Source organism: Paroedura picta, chromosome 10 (genome assembly GCF_049243985.1).
Source record: "Paroedura picta isolate Pp20150507F chromosome 10, Ppicta_v3.0, whole genome shotgun sequence".
Lineage (NCBI taxonomy): Eukaryota > Metazoa > Chordata > Lepidosauria > Squamata > Gekkonidae > Paroedura > Paroedura picta.
This window is the reverse complement of record NC_135378.1, coordinates 73,807,415-73,823,326: the sequence shown is the minus strand read 5'-3', so window position 1 is coordinate 73,823,326 and position 15,912 is coordinate 73,807,415. Positions and strand designations below refer to the sequence as shown.

The following is a 15,912-nucleotide window of genomic DNA, read 5'->3' as shown; positions in this document are numbered from 1 at the left end:
TTGATATTAATTGTTCCTTCTTTTGGTTGGAATATTTTGCATGTTTGTCTTACTCTGTTCAGTGTTCCCTATTCCTTCCATTTTAGCAGTGCATTTGCATGAGGTGTAAAAGTAAGATCAGTTTGCTTCTTGATGTAATCCAACCCAGCTGGATTTCTTGTTCGTTGCAAAAGAAGTGTACGAGTTTTGTGTTGGAGGATAAGGATTGGTAGGCTATAAACAAGGGCTTGCAAAGAGTGCATGAGTTCTGCATGTATCGCATGCAGGGGGTGGTTGAACTACAGACCTCTTTCCTTTCTTATCTGTCTTCTCTTTCCACAGGGAAAAGGTTCCTCTCAACGTTATAGGCCCCAGATACACAAAATTACGTGACTGGCACCATGGAGTCTCAGCACGTGTCCTTAATGTCCAGTGACTTGCCAAGTTTCAGAATAAAGCACGTGCCCATTTTCTTCTTCCTTTTTTTCTCTCTTCCAAAAGCTTTGCAAAGAATTTTTTTTTGAAATGCTAGCTTTTAACTAAGAGGAACACTCTAGCCTTTTCTATACTCTTCTTTTTCTAACCATTTCCTACTGACATGTAAAGACATTCTGTTGTGTTAAATAGGTGCCTAAAATAGACAACTGACACAAAAGTGGCTTAGAATATTCATAAGTAGCTTGGAGAACATTTAGGGGGCATTTCTGGCAATAAGGGTGGTTCATAGCTGCAGAAGCCCACTTGTAGAACTTGAGAAAACAGGCAACGAAAATGCTTTGCTTTAAGAGAGGGAAAGAAAGAGCATAGCCTCTTTGGGAGGGCGGGGACATGGTTTCCTCCACAGCTTTGTTTGAAATGATTATAATTTCACTGAATGTATTCTGGAGTGGAATGTAAATGTTTTAAAAGTTTTTAAAAAGAGAAGGAGTTTCTTTTGGTTCAAGTTAAAGGTGTTTTAGCGGTGTAGGCATAATATTGCTGTGTTTCATTTGAGTATATATATATGTGAGAGGTTGTTTTCGATCCCAAACATGAACATCTGAATGGGGCCATATAAAACAACAGATTAACATCGTATGAGGTTTTCTTTATCGCAGGTTTGATGGTTTTATTTTTGACGTAATTATTAGTTACCGTAAAGCACATTACTCTGTAATATAATGTATTATAGTGACACATTCATTAATTTATGCTTTGTGAGACCTGAAGGATATTTAATAAATGTTGGCTTTAAGTTAGCATTTTTAATGTCTCTTTCTTTAAAGCTTTTAAAAACAACAACAGATTTCCTATATATGTACAGTTGATAGCAATCTTACTAAAGAACATGAAGTCTCACAGCTCTGTTTTCAGAACAACCTACTTAGAAACAGTTGTGTTCCCACACATTTCTTAAATGGCCAGACTGAATTTCAATTTTTCCTATTGCGGTAAAATGATTTAATTTCATTTATAAGATATTCAGATATAAAGTATGAACTTGTACTGTCTCATGGTTTGACAGTTCTCTTCTGTGCTCTTTCTGTGTGTCAAGTGTTGCCAAGTCACAGCCGATTTACGGTGACCACTTTCTAGGCAAGTGACAAGCGAAGGTGGTTTACCATTGCCGTCCTCTGCAGAGTCTTCCTTGGTTGATCCCCCCCATCCAAGTACTGCTCCAGCTTAGCTTCTGAGATCTGCAGATATTGGGCTGTATCATGCCACCTTTCCATCCTCTGTGCTCTTTACTTTATGGTGATACACTTACAGCTCACTGTTCGTTAATCTTATTTATCTCTAGGGAAAGTCAAACAGAAAATGGATACCTGAGGTAACTGTTCACTTTTGTGCCTCTAACAACCACGTGTGCAGAAACGTAGTAGTATACTAGGCCAGGCGGATTTTCTCATCGTACAATAGATATGCTTTAAAAAAAAACACTATATGTTTAAACATAATAAATTATCATAGAACCTCACATTTCCCTTAATGCATGTGCACTATGCCATGGTCAGTTCATTAAATACACGGAATATTCAGAAATGACACTGAGTTGTGTGAAATTTCGTCTTTTGATTATTGAAGGTTTTAACGAATGTGTGAGGATATTATTGCTCTTTACAAAATATTTACAGTACATATTTCATGACCAAAGAAAATTTTATCCTTGGGTTGGGGAGGGGGGCGTTATGTAGATACAGGGATCTAACCAGCATTGCCACTAGTGAAAAGGGGAGGAGTCCCCTTTTATCACCAAGATGGCTATGCTGTTGATCATATAACCTGCAGGAGTAAAGAAGAAGAAGAAGAAGAAGAGTTGGTTCTTATATGCCACTTTTCCCTACCCAAAGGAGGCTCAAAGCGGCTTACAGTCGCCTTCCATTTCCTCTCCCCACAACAGAAACCCTGTGAGGTGGGTGAGGCTGAGAGAGCCCTGATATCACTACCTGGTCAGAACAGTTCTATCAGTGATGTGGGGAGCCCAAGGTCACCCAGCTGGCTGCATGTGGGGGAGCGCAGAATCGAACCTGGCATGCCAGATTAGAAGGCCGCACTCCTAACTACTACACCAAACTACACCAAACAGGTCATGTGGTGTAGTCTAAATTAAGGAACAGAACTGGCCAAGATTGAGAGGAAAGGCTGGTTGGATCCAGTTCATTGTAAAATATGTTTCTGCACAGTGTTATAATTTATTTGGATTTTGATATAAGTTTTATTCAAGCTTCTAATTGCAGTAATCTGTTCATAACATTAACATTAATGAAAGCGTAACCCCAATTAGCTTGTAATAATGAACAGAAGCTGCACAACACAAAGATATGATAGTGCTGCCTAGTTCGGAGTTAATTTTTTCTCCAGGTTGCCATATTATACATAGTTGGACGATACAGTTTATTGAGATAACTTATGCATTCCCAACAATGGTAAAGAAAATCTTGACATATGAAGTGAGTGAGTGAGAGAGATCTCAATTAGACTGTGTTTTGGAGTCTTCTGGTGGACATTGTTACTTTTATAGAATTTGATACAGTACATACAGATCAAACCAACCCCCGACTCTTCAACTGTTTTGTAAATTTCAGAAATGCACTTTTGTTAAAATGGCAACTTGAGAATTTTCTGTAACCCCTCTACTTGTTTTGTCCCACTCTGCATCTCATAGTGGATGCTGTTTTCCTGATGCACTCTTGTTAGTTTCTTCTTCTCTCCTTTCCATACCACACCTCATTTTCTCCTGCAACCCACGGAACTTATTCTTTATCCCATCTTGTTTTCTCTGTTCTTTGTCAACCCCCCCCCCAGCAAATACCAATGGAAATTGCTGTTGATTTTCATTTTGCTTTGATCTGTAGCATTGGACAGAACACAGTGTCATGCAAATTTGCCCTTGCTAAGCCCTGTTCTTTTGGAGCTTTTTCTGATTGCTTTGAAGGAATGGAAAATTACTCAATTGCTTCCAGGTTTATGACTTTTTTGTCATTGGTTTTGTGTTGTCCAAGAAAGGAGAGTTCTATTTTTTTTCCCCTGGCAAAATAGCATTCAGCTCACCTGGATTTGTTCTTTCCTCCCGCTAGAAGAGTTGGACTTGATATAATACCTCATAGATTCTTTCAACCTCATCTGTTATCCATTAGATAACATGTTAGATTTGAACTAAAAATATGGGTCTGGTGCACATTTTATTTTTGTACAATTGTGACACAGTTTAATTTTCCTGCCTGCACTGTATTAGCCATCAGGTATTCCTTTTTTATCCCGCAGATCTCTTTACATCTCCATCTCCAAGTTATCCCCCCTTTCTTCTGAGTCTTTGTTTTTATTTTATTTATTTATTTATTTATTTATTTATTTATTTATTTATTTATTTATTTATTTATTTATTTATTTATTTATTTATTTATTTATTTATTTATTTATTTATTATATTTATATACCGCCTTCCCTGGAGGCTGCATCATCTCTGTGCTCTTGCTCAGCTCAGCAGCACTTAATACTCAAGACTTTTACTGTCCCAGAAGTTCACACTAGCCTTAGCCATAGGTGGGACATTCAACAAAGATGGCTCATTGCAGTGGCCTGAAATGTCTGCCTCAATCGTTTTCTCTTCCTCAGCCTCCCTGTTTATGAGCTTGTGAAGGCTTTTGTCTTTTTCCCACAGAAACAAAAACCATGTTGTAGAGCATCTGCTTGCCATGCAGAAGGTCCCAGATTTAATCCCCAGCATCTCCAGTTAATATGATCGAGACCCAATTTAGCTTTATAAGTGTTGATATGGGTTGCAACCAGTGGATTTATGAAATGTCCTGGCAGGGTTGCAAATATTCAAGCTGTGTTAGCCTCTCAGCCTTCCTTTACAGCCTGATACATAGTTGGTTTTTTTTTTTTTAATTTAAGCAAGTATTAAGAAAAGGGTACTCTGCTGATGCACATTTTACATGGGTTATGCAGAATTCTTCATCAGGTTTGAAAGGAAGCTGGGTTTCAGCCACATATACAGCAAAAATATTAGTAGATCCATTTATCACCACATCTGGTTTGAAAGTTAAACCTCCCTAACTGCATAGGATTGGGATGGAGACATAGAGTAGTTTTGCTTTGGGTACAATGTGGCCACCACAATGATGAATATGTTTTTTAATGCAGAAATAAATATGACTTGGATGCTTTAGATATTCTGAAAGTAGGCATCCGGATAGCTAAGAAAAGTCTCTTGAATCAAGTATTAAAACTTTATATGCATTTAGAAAATAAGAGGCAGCTCCAATATTTAACAAAGCAACATCTTCAGTAGCATGCATGAATAAAATGGAGAAAGATTAATTCATCTAGGCAGGAATATGTAACTTCTTCCTTTTGTGTTGGCAATTTTGCCATCACCGCTGATGCTGAACCTTTAAATGTCAAAATATGTTAATTTAAAATAATAATCATCTCTGTCTTAGTGGGTGGTATATAAAAATATCTCTTTGCATATTTAAACTTCATCTTTCTGACCTAGAGCTTAAGGCCCTCTAAAAAAGCTTTTCACATTATTCAAATAGCTGTACTTCATTACTGCAATTTTAAGCACGTTTGTGTAGTTTCATTTAATGCCTCCAGGCTATCAGCTTCCATGAAAATTTAATCCTAAATATTATCCAGCCTTAGAATGTGTTTCTGGTAGCATAAACTGTATGTGTTCTGTATTATCGTTATGTCCAAAGCACATTTACAGATCTAATAGATGGACTGGAGTCTCTGCATACCCAATCAGTAGCTACCCAAACTGGAGAGATCTCTGCTGTGTTGGAACCTCAAACTACAGTGTTACCAGCTGATAGGTCTGCTTCCTTTCTTGTTGTTCACAGCACACTGGCATGATTAAAGCTTTATTGTGAACACTAATTTGTGCTATAATTTAGCTGACATTTTAATAGCATTAGAAACAAGTGGTTTGTGATAATTGCATCACACTTTTGTGATAACTTATACTGGCTAATTGTACTGTTCGTTGCTCAATTGCGTATGTAACTAAAACTTCACAATTTGTATTCTTTCTGAATAGAAAAAGACTGCTATAGGTACAATCCAGTCACTACATGTCACAGTGTTGTCTTGTAGCTCTCCTTTGAGCACAGCTTCACATATTCGCAAGAGTTGTAGAGGGTAGTGGGTTGGGGACAGTAGATTAGGAAATAGTAGCAGGAGACTCTTAAGTAGAACATCACACAATGTGCTATTGCACACTTAGGAATAGGAGCAATGAGTTTGACTCACCCAAGCTTGTGTTGGTATGCTATTATGGACTGAAGCTATACAATATTAACCCTCTGAAATATAGTTCCTTTGTATTTATTTATCAGATTTATATGCCACCCTTCCCTGGGGCTTCTGGGCTGCTTTACAGTACATCATAAAACAAGATTAAAACATTTTAAACAGTTAAAATAATCAAATTTACATTAAAGGAACTCATTGCCTTCTCTCAGGTTGGAAACAGGGAATAATAAAGCGCTTCGATGTTAGTAACTGAGTGGACATACAAATGTTTATTGTTTATGAAGGGAGGCCATCTTATTGATGACATTTGTAGGCCTCAACCATAGCCTTTGTAGAACAGCTCTGTCTTGCAGGCCCTGAGAAACATTATTGGTAAGCTGGGTTATGACAAGATCTGACTCCTTCTTTTCCCTCCCTAAAGCTTTTCTTAATATTTCAAAGGTCCTTTCAGAAATTTAAATCTAGCAAGATCTCTTTCATCAGAAGGCTTAGAGCTATATTTTGTCTACTCAGTTTTTGAACTCATCAAGGGAGTGCTAGAAAAACAACTAGATGTAACAAATCACTACTACAGTATTACACCACATGTCCCAGTTTTGTGTATACATGAATGTAAATTGTGCTTTTTGTGGATGTTATGTTTACAAAGCAAATTTAATTTATTCTCTCATTTGGGAGGAATTTAACAAATGAGCATTTATCAGGACAGAAGCAAGTTCAGCTACTTCTGTGACAAGAGAGCTGTCTCTGGCCACTGTTTCTTCTGCTGAGTTTTGTGGATCTAATCTCTCTTCTTCATCTTGCAGGAGGTAATTTGTTGTTTTTGTTAGTTTAAAGCAGGGGTAGTCAAACTGCGGCCCTCCAGATGTCCATGGACTACAATTCCCAGGAGCCCCTGCCAGCATTTGCTCCCATTTTGCTTGAGAAACACAAGCAAATGGGAGCAACTGCTTAATTATTGAGTCTGTCCCATTTTACCCCGGGCATTCTTATTTTGTGGAAAGGGAAAGCAAACAGCTCTATGTCAGTTTTTCTCTCCTAGGAGGACTGGGTTGAGTGATAAGGGACACTTTTCAACTCTATGTTCTGGACACTTAAATTATACTTATGAATTAATTATAGTAACCAAGAATGCAGAGATAGCATGACCCATTTAGAAATGATATTCCATTATCCACAATTATTTTAGAAATGATTTAGGAATTTCTTCACTTTATTGCTACCCCTACGTGATGACAAAAATCACATGAAAAAGTAGGTTCCATTGAGGTTCCATTCTTGTCAGTTAACATAGAAATGACATATCATCCTTTATCACCAATTACTGGGCAGTGGTGGATTAGCAGTGCAATCCTAAATAGAGTTACATTCTCCTGACTTCACTGGACTAGGATAGGCATTTGGGACTGTAGTGAAGACACTGCATCCTTGATGTATCCCATGTACATAGGCAATTTGAGAGATGTTGAGGACTAACTGGAACTCTTTCAACCAGTCTCTTGCCTCACATTTTGAAACATCAAGGTGCCTTAGTTACTAATATCTTTCAATGTCTATGGAAATAGTGTTCAACTTTTAAAAGATTTGGTGCCAACCTTGAGTGCTTGGATATGGAAAAACTACCCCCAGCACTTTCTGCATAATCAAACTTAGGGTTCATCTGTTGCCAGTGCTATTTATTTCACCAAATATTAGGGCAATTTTTCACAGGCCATATGGAAGGTTCATCTTGAACCCTGAGCCCAAGTGGGAAAGGTAGGCTATAAGTAATGCAAGTGAAAATTTGCTCCAAAATGCTGGATATCAATGGATGCTCACCTGCAGAATACCAAAATATCTTCCTGTGTTGGCTATAATAGTAAACAATTTAATTTAAAGCATAATGAAAGATTTAATATGCACAGTTTTAATCTCAGTGTGGTCCAAAGATGTGAATATTGTGCTGGACGTTAAAAATTATTGCTCACTTTACAACCTTTATGCTGTCAATTCACTTTACAAATGTTCTTATTCTCTAGAAGCCTTTTCCTCAGCAATCCACTGGAAGCACTGCCCAAGTGTGCACCTCATCCACCTGCCTCCGTTCATATTTTAAATGTCGATTGTCAAGTAGCCACTGTGTCTAAAATGACATCTACTTACACTAGGTAGCCTCTCTCTCTCTCTCTCTCTCTCTCTCTCTCTCTCTCTCCGTATTATTATTATTTTTAAATTATTTATTAGATTTCTTACCTGCCGCTCTCAAACGCAACTTGCAGCGGGTTACAACAAAAATAAAACCCTGATACATAAAAACCATAAAACCAAATCCCAACTACTCCGGCGACAAGAAAATAAAAACTCCACCTCCCTCAGTGCCTCAGGGCCCCAGTCTCTAGGGATGCCGATAGTTCTTGGTTGTGGAGGGGCTGTTTCTTTATAACATGTTACAATGTAGTAATTTATTATTTGTCAAAGTAGCAAAATATTAAATCCAAGTGGAAGAGGTTGACTATCTTAACCCTTTCCTTGATCCTTCTGTTCAGTGTCTCTGCCCCTTCTTACTTTCTCTTATACCCCGTATAATTTCCATGGTTTATGAAAAGCCATTGGGTTCCATCAGAAGGTGCTTCCATTTCCTGTTGTGATTTTACTTTAAAAATGTACTATTGGGTGAACTAGAGATGAGCCCTATTTTTTACAAATTCACCCTGAGTCTTTTAACTGGCTAGAAGTTAACTAGAGGCCTCACCACTTAAATCGGCTATGGCCAATTCTTTTGAGAAATGCAGTTGTTCCGGCTTTCGCTTATGCTCTAGTCTACTCCACAAGGTGGCAGCAATACTCAGTTAATAGCACTGGGGCTGTGATTTCTGTAGTAATTGCAAGCAGCGGATGATGAGGAAGTTCTAGTTTGTCTGTATTGGTGCTTGCAGATTCAGCACTGAAAGGCAAGTTATGGAGAACCGATAAAGGGTTAGATCTTGGTTGAGGGTGATTTCACACACTAGCTGAATATTGCATTTTCAATCCATGTTCAGTGTACTTTGCAACTGAATTTGTGTGAAAAGGCAAATTCACTTGCAGTCACTAAAGTGCATTGAAAGTGGATTGAAAGCACGTTATTTTGCATGTGTGAAAACAGCTTATAATTTTCTAGTGGCAGAATGGAACTTTCCTGTTTCTCTATTCCCATTTCAGTCCACTGTATCGTTATAAAATGGTGGTTCTGGGAGATAGGAGGAGGAATCAGCAGGAATTTGCCAGTTAAGTCTCAACCCAGCAGGAATTTGCCAGTTAAGTCTCAACCCAGTCCCTCGTTCTCAATAAAATCAGAGTCCAGTAGCACCTTTAAGACCAAAAAAGATTTGTTCAAGGTGTGAGCTTTCGAGTGCAAGCACACTTCCTCAGACTATACTAGTTCTCAATGACACTGCTTCATACCTGACAGTGAATGGTATTAATATCAAACTTGGTACAAGTAAACTGGTATTTCAAGTCCAGTGATAGGTATACACAGCCTAAGAAAAATGTTTACACCACAATGGAATGTATTATAGGCTTCGCATTTCCCCCTTTGCTCAAGGATCGTTCTCCAATAAAGGAGTTTGGATATATCAGATGACCTAGACTCAGTATAGTTCATCCTTTTCTGCACTCACCCTTGACCAAGTTTAAAGATAGTTGCAAGAAGTAAGTGTGGAGATGGCATTTCATATGTGTGGAGTCACAAGCAGAGAGAGCACCCGTGATAAATGCTTAGGCACACACAATCTATATCATAAGTGCTTTGGGCATCTATTGGCAACAGTGTATTAGGCAATGCTTTTTAAAAATCCAGTTCGCATTATTTGTCTGTGTGGGATGTCTGATGGTTCTTGTTGAATTAAGGTCAAGTAAGATAACAACTGGCTCTCCAGAATCCTGTGTGGCAGCTACTGCTGGGTTGCTGGCAAACATATCTGAACAAAAAAGAAGCCTGCTTAAGACCAATACTGTAGCAACTCAGACCTCTGAGCCACCTGGATACGCCGTGACAACAATGGAATCTACTTTAGCAACCCAGATGATGGAATCTGGGCCTGTGCTCCCACATTCTGGCAGGTACACAAACCTAGTAAAACTTCAGCAACCCATATATACCTTGATGCTTGAGTACCACCATGTTAGAAAGGAGATTAGTTGTAATTCTGTCCATCGTTAAGTTCCAAAATTGAATGCTGGCCTTTTCAGAACATGTGTTTCCGTTGATGAAAACAGACATTTAAACAAGGATGTCTTTTACAGTGGCAATAAGTTCTCAGCCAAATATATTGGTCATTCGGGAGCCTTTTGAAGCTGAAGGTTAACCAGTAATGGTGATCTTGCCACACCTGCTCTGGTGTTTTCCTCTGGGACAGCCAGTAATTCTAAAAATACATTTAACCTAACAACTTCATATGACTTACTAGCCTTCCTAAAAATAACTTTTTGTGACTCGTTTTTCGAAAGGGCGGCCACTTAAAACAAAAATCTGATGTGTTATTCCTTAAACTTAAGGCTGCCTGTCAAGATAATATTCCAAGAGGTACTCTCTCATGCTAGACAGCACTGAATATAACATCATACAGCATTTGTGTTACAATTTAATTATGCTTCTTATAGAACAGTGCTATGCTGACTGTAACTTTTAAACTTAGTTTTCTAGCTCATTGAAGAAGACGGAAAGGGAACTTGTATCTAATATTATGGTCCTGTGTGGATGACCAAAATCTCTTCAGATGTTGTAATATATTTTTATGAGGAAGCAGATGGGGAAACCTATAAATTCAGTCTTGGAAAGGACTGCAAGCCGTCAGACCTTTCTGCCTACTTCATACTAGATTTGTTCAAGCTGTTAATAATTATTGTTCCTCCACGTTATATTAAATACAGATGCACTCTGTTATCCAAGTGTCATGCTATTTTCCTGCCCAAGATTAAAAGGAACTCCATACTGTTGTGCGATGCATGGTTTGCCTGGCTAGCCCTTTTGTGGCTGGGTTTGAATGGCGAATGAACCAGCTCTATAATTGCAATGTCAAACACATTCACTTGGTAGCGACTCTTTGGAATTAATAGGCCTTAGTTCTGAATATATGTAAAAGGTCCTGACCCGAGCCTGAACAAACTAGGGGCAAAATATAAGTAGTACATTTGTCCCTATTCAACAAATGTTCAGAGTCCAGTAGCACCTTTAAGACCAAGAAAGATTTATTCAAGGTGTGAGCTTTCGAGTGCAATGACTCTTCCCCCTAGTCTGAGGAAGAGTGCTTGCACCCGAAAGCTCACCCGAAAGCCTTAAATAAATCTGTGTTGGCCTTAAAGGTGTTATTGGACTCTGATTTTGTTGTGCTACTTCAGACCAACATGGCTACACACTTGAATCCAACAAATGTTCAAGTTTTGAAGACATCTGTGCAGAAATGAGTACTGGAACTATATGTCTGGTTGTGCCCAGTTTTGTCATGACGTTTGAAATGCCTTGTATAAAGAATGCTTCTTTTATAATTCTCTTTGTTCTCTTATTTTCTTGGTGTTTCTCTTGTTTGAAATAAAGCTCCTCTGTCAGTAAAGTGCCATGGGCAAATCCGTTGGAGAGTGTTTCGCCATTTGTACCCATCCCATCTACTTCACCTCCAAAGATAGCATCATCACAAGTTAGAAATACTGCTGCTGCTGCTGTTTATGCTGCTGTTGCAGTCCGGTCCAGGTACACATCCAGCTGACTTGACCACCTATGAATCTCATAAAGAAAAATCTCAAAAGTGATGCACTGCATGGGAGTGTATTTTTATAGCACTTAAGGTTCAAATACTTCTAGTACAGTACTTCCTGAAACATCTAAATTCAGTTCCAGTTGCACCTTGGTGACTAAGAAGATTTTGGGGTATGAGCTTCTGAGATGTTCTCAGAAGCTCATACCCAGGAAATCGTGTTGGTCTCTAAAGCACAACTGCACTCAAGTCTAGCTATTCTATTACCAATCCACATGGCTACCCTCTGAGACTCTCCTGCAACACTTACAAAGTCTGAAGAAAAAAAAATCTCATTGAGAGAACTAAGCTTGATCCCAGCTTCATGAGGATAATTTTGTCTACTAAGTTGCAACAGCAAGGAAATAGTTTCAAGTTAACACATGACACACAGACTGTGGGTTTCAGAACCTTAGTATCTTGCTTTACATCATTATTTGTATAGCTCCTAAGAATGTGGTTTTAGATGAATTTATGCCAGTTTCTGGGTTGGATGCAGTCAGCTGTTCCATTGTTGGAAAAAAGTCGGCCCACATTGGCCACCCAATATGATTACAATGCCGGGGCATGGGAACCACACACATAAATGTCATGCAGTATCGGGCCTGTCTTAAGCATGGGAAAAGGGAGAAACTGAACACAAAATTGATTGGATCCCACCCTCTATGATTTCACTATTACTAAGCTCAACTTTCTTATTTCTGTTGTCACTTTTTTTTGATAACTGGTTTTCTTACAAAGCGTCTCTAAATATTCACTAGACTCTCGGACCACAGTACCTATCGTCCGCTCTTGGATGCCCTTCTTATTACTCCGATTATTAAACCACCTCCTCTAGAAATTATAAGACCATCGAGGAAATCAACAAGTGCTTTGGACATGCAAAGGAATAAGAGGTAGTAAGAGTATGATAGAACACTAAGCATAAAAACGCCTGGCTTCACTCACCCCGTCTTTACTTCTCTTGTGTTTGCACATAGCTTGGTTATACATCCTGCTTTGCATTAAACACCACTTGCACTGTTGAAATTTCATTCACTCAGTAGATGTAGTTTTCTGGCCATTAAAAGCAAACATGCACTTCCCAGTTGACACATTATTTTTTGTATTGAATCCTGTGCCCGGTGAATGGAAATGAGGAAGAATTGTACTGCATGGAGGTTTCTGTTTGTGACAAGGAAAGATATATATATATATTAAATTCACGTGTTCTGATGCTGGTAGGTTGAGTAAGCAGATGTTTGCCTCTCACAGATAGCACTCCCCGTAAAATAATCCTAATTGGTGTTCTAAATGCGAGAATAAGAAGGAGTTTGCAAATAATAACCTGTTCTACATTTAGGATTGAGGGAAAAACAAACAGAAAGCATTGGCAATCTATTTGTAGCTATTCTTTGTGTCTTACAGATCTTGTAAAATTCATGTGAAGCCTAGTTCTGTCTGGTCCTGTCATTGTAACAGTGGGTCTCAAAAGTTCTTGAGGTATCAAAAAATGTAAGGTGTTTTTAGATCAAATAGTTGTCTTGTATCTCATCCCCCCCCCCAACCGTTGATCCAAGATTATTGAGAATGTAGTTAATATTTGAAGGTGGCAGTGTCAACAGAAGCATATTGTGAGAATGACTCAAATCCTCCCATTGTAGCTGTCATTGTAGTATGCAAATTGTTTTAATTAAAATATGCAGACGACTAGTGGTTTTTCCAGCTTGTGCTGCATTTCTGACTTGGCATATCACCGTGAACCAGTTTCCTAGCATTGTTTATAGAGATTTTGTGCCCTTTTGGTTAACTCCAAGGCAGGAGAGTGTGAGCAGCAGTGGAATCAATAGCTTTGAATGAGGTATTGGCACCAATTTCATCAATGAGGAAACCACATGTTCTAAAAGTGTGTTGTTAGAACAGAGAGCTTCTATTTGTCACATATTCACTCATTCAGCACTGTGAAACTCAGTTACTTGTGGAAAATGGGGCAGCAAATAAAATAATTTTTACACACACATGCCAGTTACTCCATAAAGTGCTTGGTGGGACGTTTTGTTCTGTGTCATACTTCCTGACCACAACTATGGTAACCGTATACCCAACTTTCCTTGGACGCTTTATTTAACCAACAAACCAGACGTCTCTGTGTTGATGGTTTTGATGCAACTGGCTCATTTATTGTGTCTAGCAAGGTATTTTCCTCTAGTCTAGCTAGTCACGCATGGGCAGTTCCCCTATTAATGTGTCTCAGAAGCAGGCATAATTCAGAATACCCAAATATGGCTACCTAGGAAATGAGATTGTTTTGCTTTATTGTAAGTTAACTTTTTTTTTTAAGCTCCAGTAAAGATTTCCCCACACCTGGATGGTGAAGTCACCCCCCCTTTTTGTGAAATAGTCTCCTTGCCCTCCTCCCCGAGTCTCAGTTGTCCTGCCAATTTTGTGATATTTTAAAGTGCTGCCATATGTCTTTCACAATAGTGAGGTGCGTTGAAGGTTGTAAAGAAAACAGTTTCAAAAGTGGTAGGCCTATGAGGAAGTATGATGAAAGTACAAAATAATAGGATTTTGTATTTTTTTTTAACATCTAGCTTAAAGTCAGACAAATTCTTTCCAGGTTGAATACATATGAAATTGCCTTATACTGAATCAGACCATTGGTCCATCAACATCAGTACTGCCTACTCAGACTGACAGCAGGGTCTCAGGCTGAAGAAGAAGAAGAAGAAGAGTTGGTTCTTATATGCCACTTTTTTTCTACCCGAAAGAATCTCAGAGCAGCTTTTTTTCTACCCGAAGGAATCTCAAAGCAGCTGACCATCACGTTCTGTTTCCTTTCCCCACAACAGACACCCTATGAGGGAGGTGAGGCTGAGAGAGCCCTGATATTACTACTCGGTCAGAACAGCTTGATCAGTGCTATAGAGAGCCGAAGGTCACTCAGCTGGCTGCATGTGGAGGAGGAGTGGGGAATCAAACCCGCCTTGCCATATCAGACGTCCACACTCCTAATCATTACACGAAGCTTTTCTCATCATCTACCACCTCATCTTTTAAACTAGAGATTGAACCTGGCACTTTCTACATGATAGGCATATGTTCTGCCACTGTTTAAATGATGTGTTCCATGATAGCGCCTTTATAAGTTCAGAGGTTAAGTTATCAACCACTGTCATGGACTACAAGCAATAGGTGGCTGATTATTAGCAGATTTGGTAGGGGATGTTGGCGAGGTAGATAGAGAAGTTGTGATGCTTCCGTAATCTATTTGAAATCATGAATGCCTGTTTAATACCATCATATAGGAGGGGTTGTGGCTAAGTGGTAGAGTATATGCTTGGCATGCAGAAGGTCCCAGGGTCAATCCCTGGTATTTCCAGTTAAAAGATCTGGCAATAGGTGATGTGAAAAAACTCTTGTGTTTGACCACTGCCGGTTTGGGTAGACAATACTGACTTGGATGGGCTGCGGGTCTGATTCAGCGTAAGACAACTTTGTGTTTTCATGTGCTGTGCCCAAAAACCTCCTACAAAACCCTTGAATAATAATGTCCTACTTATCTCTTCTCCTTTGTGATTCTGGCAGTTCCTCCTTTCTCTTTTTATAAGCCACTGGAACCTGGTTCCCTTTAGCAACATATTTATTGTTGTGATCAACAATGGGAAGATTTGAGCTTTTTTTTTTTTTTTAAAGAACAGGATCATGGATGGAAAGTAAGAATTTCTCTTATGAAATTCTCTTGTCTGACATTTCTTTTTGTGTCCCTGGCACAAGGCATCTCCAAATATTTCTCTTTATGTCTGCAGACAGTACGAGATTATAGATTTTATTGTTTAAATGGGCTGATCCTGTCTCTGCTCAATTTTGAAGTTTGTATTATTACTACTTTTGTAGAACACTAACTTTTAAAATATTTTAATATTGTAGCTTAAACAACATGAATAAATGAAGCATAAGCACTGGGCATACAGCATCCTTTGACTACATTATAATCTGTATCTTTCAGTATAAAATGACTCTCTTGTGGCTGTTCCTGCCAGAGATGTGGGGAGAACATTTTTCCAATGGCAACAGATGTCATTGTCAATAAAATATCAAGCAAGCTAGACTGTTCCAAAGTTGGATTAAATGTTTTTCAGGTGGGAATGTTAAGTGGAAAACTTGCATTACTGCTTTCTGAGTAGCTGTTGTTCATTTTTTTGGTTTGGGTCTTCTTCAGGTTATCACTACTCACAAAGCTTCATGCTTTACACCTCCCTCCCTATTTCAGAAGTGTAATTGTAAGGTTTTTGGAAGTTAGGTCTAGAAATGTTGCCTGACCTGGATGGGCCAGACCAGCCCAATCTGGTCAGATCTTGAAGCTGAAACAGAGTCAATCCCGGTTAACAGTTGGATGGGAAACCACCAGGACTGTTTACGCACTGGGAACTTCACTGCCCCAGCTCCCATGAAGGAG

At 38.8% G+C, this 15,912-nt stretch overlaps 1 protein-coding gene across 18 annotated transcripts in view; it reads left to right on the top strand.

Moving 5' to 3' along the window:
- The window catches only part of PDLIM5 (PDZ and LIM domain 5), a 132,222-nt gene that overhangs the window by 72,770 nt on the left and 43,540 nt on the right, over positions 1 to 15,912 (top strand). For 9 of the 18 annotated variants that reach the window (XM_077300857.1, XM_077300856.1, XM_077300855.1 and 6 more), the window contains 7 exons: positions 1,760 to 1,789; positions 5,166 to 5,282; positions 6,426 to 6,530; positions 7,740 to 7,868; positions 9,592 to 9,804; positions 11,279 to 11,431; positions 12,236 to 12,370. The exons of 5 other annotated variants lie outside the window; for them this stretch is intronic. In XM_077300857.1, the coding sequence (XP_077156972.1) occupies positions 1,760 to 1,789; positions 5,166 to 5,282; positions 6,426 to 6,530; positions 7,740 to 7,868; positions 9,592 to 9,804; positions 11,279 to 11,431; positions 12,236 to 12,370 (882 nt within the window). Of the gene's footprint in view, positions 1 to 321; positions 1,218 to 1,759; positions 1,790 to 5,165; positions 5,283 to 6,425; positions 6,531 to 7,739; positions 7,869 to 9,591; positions 9,805 to 11,278; positions 11,432 to 12,235; positions 12,371 to 15,912 lie in introns of those variants that run through there. 4 more of the 18 variants (XM_077300866.1, XM_077300864.1, XM_077300863.1 and 1 more) reach the window with 1 other exon arrangement.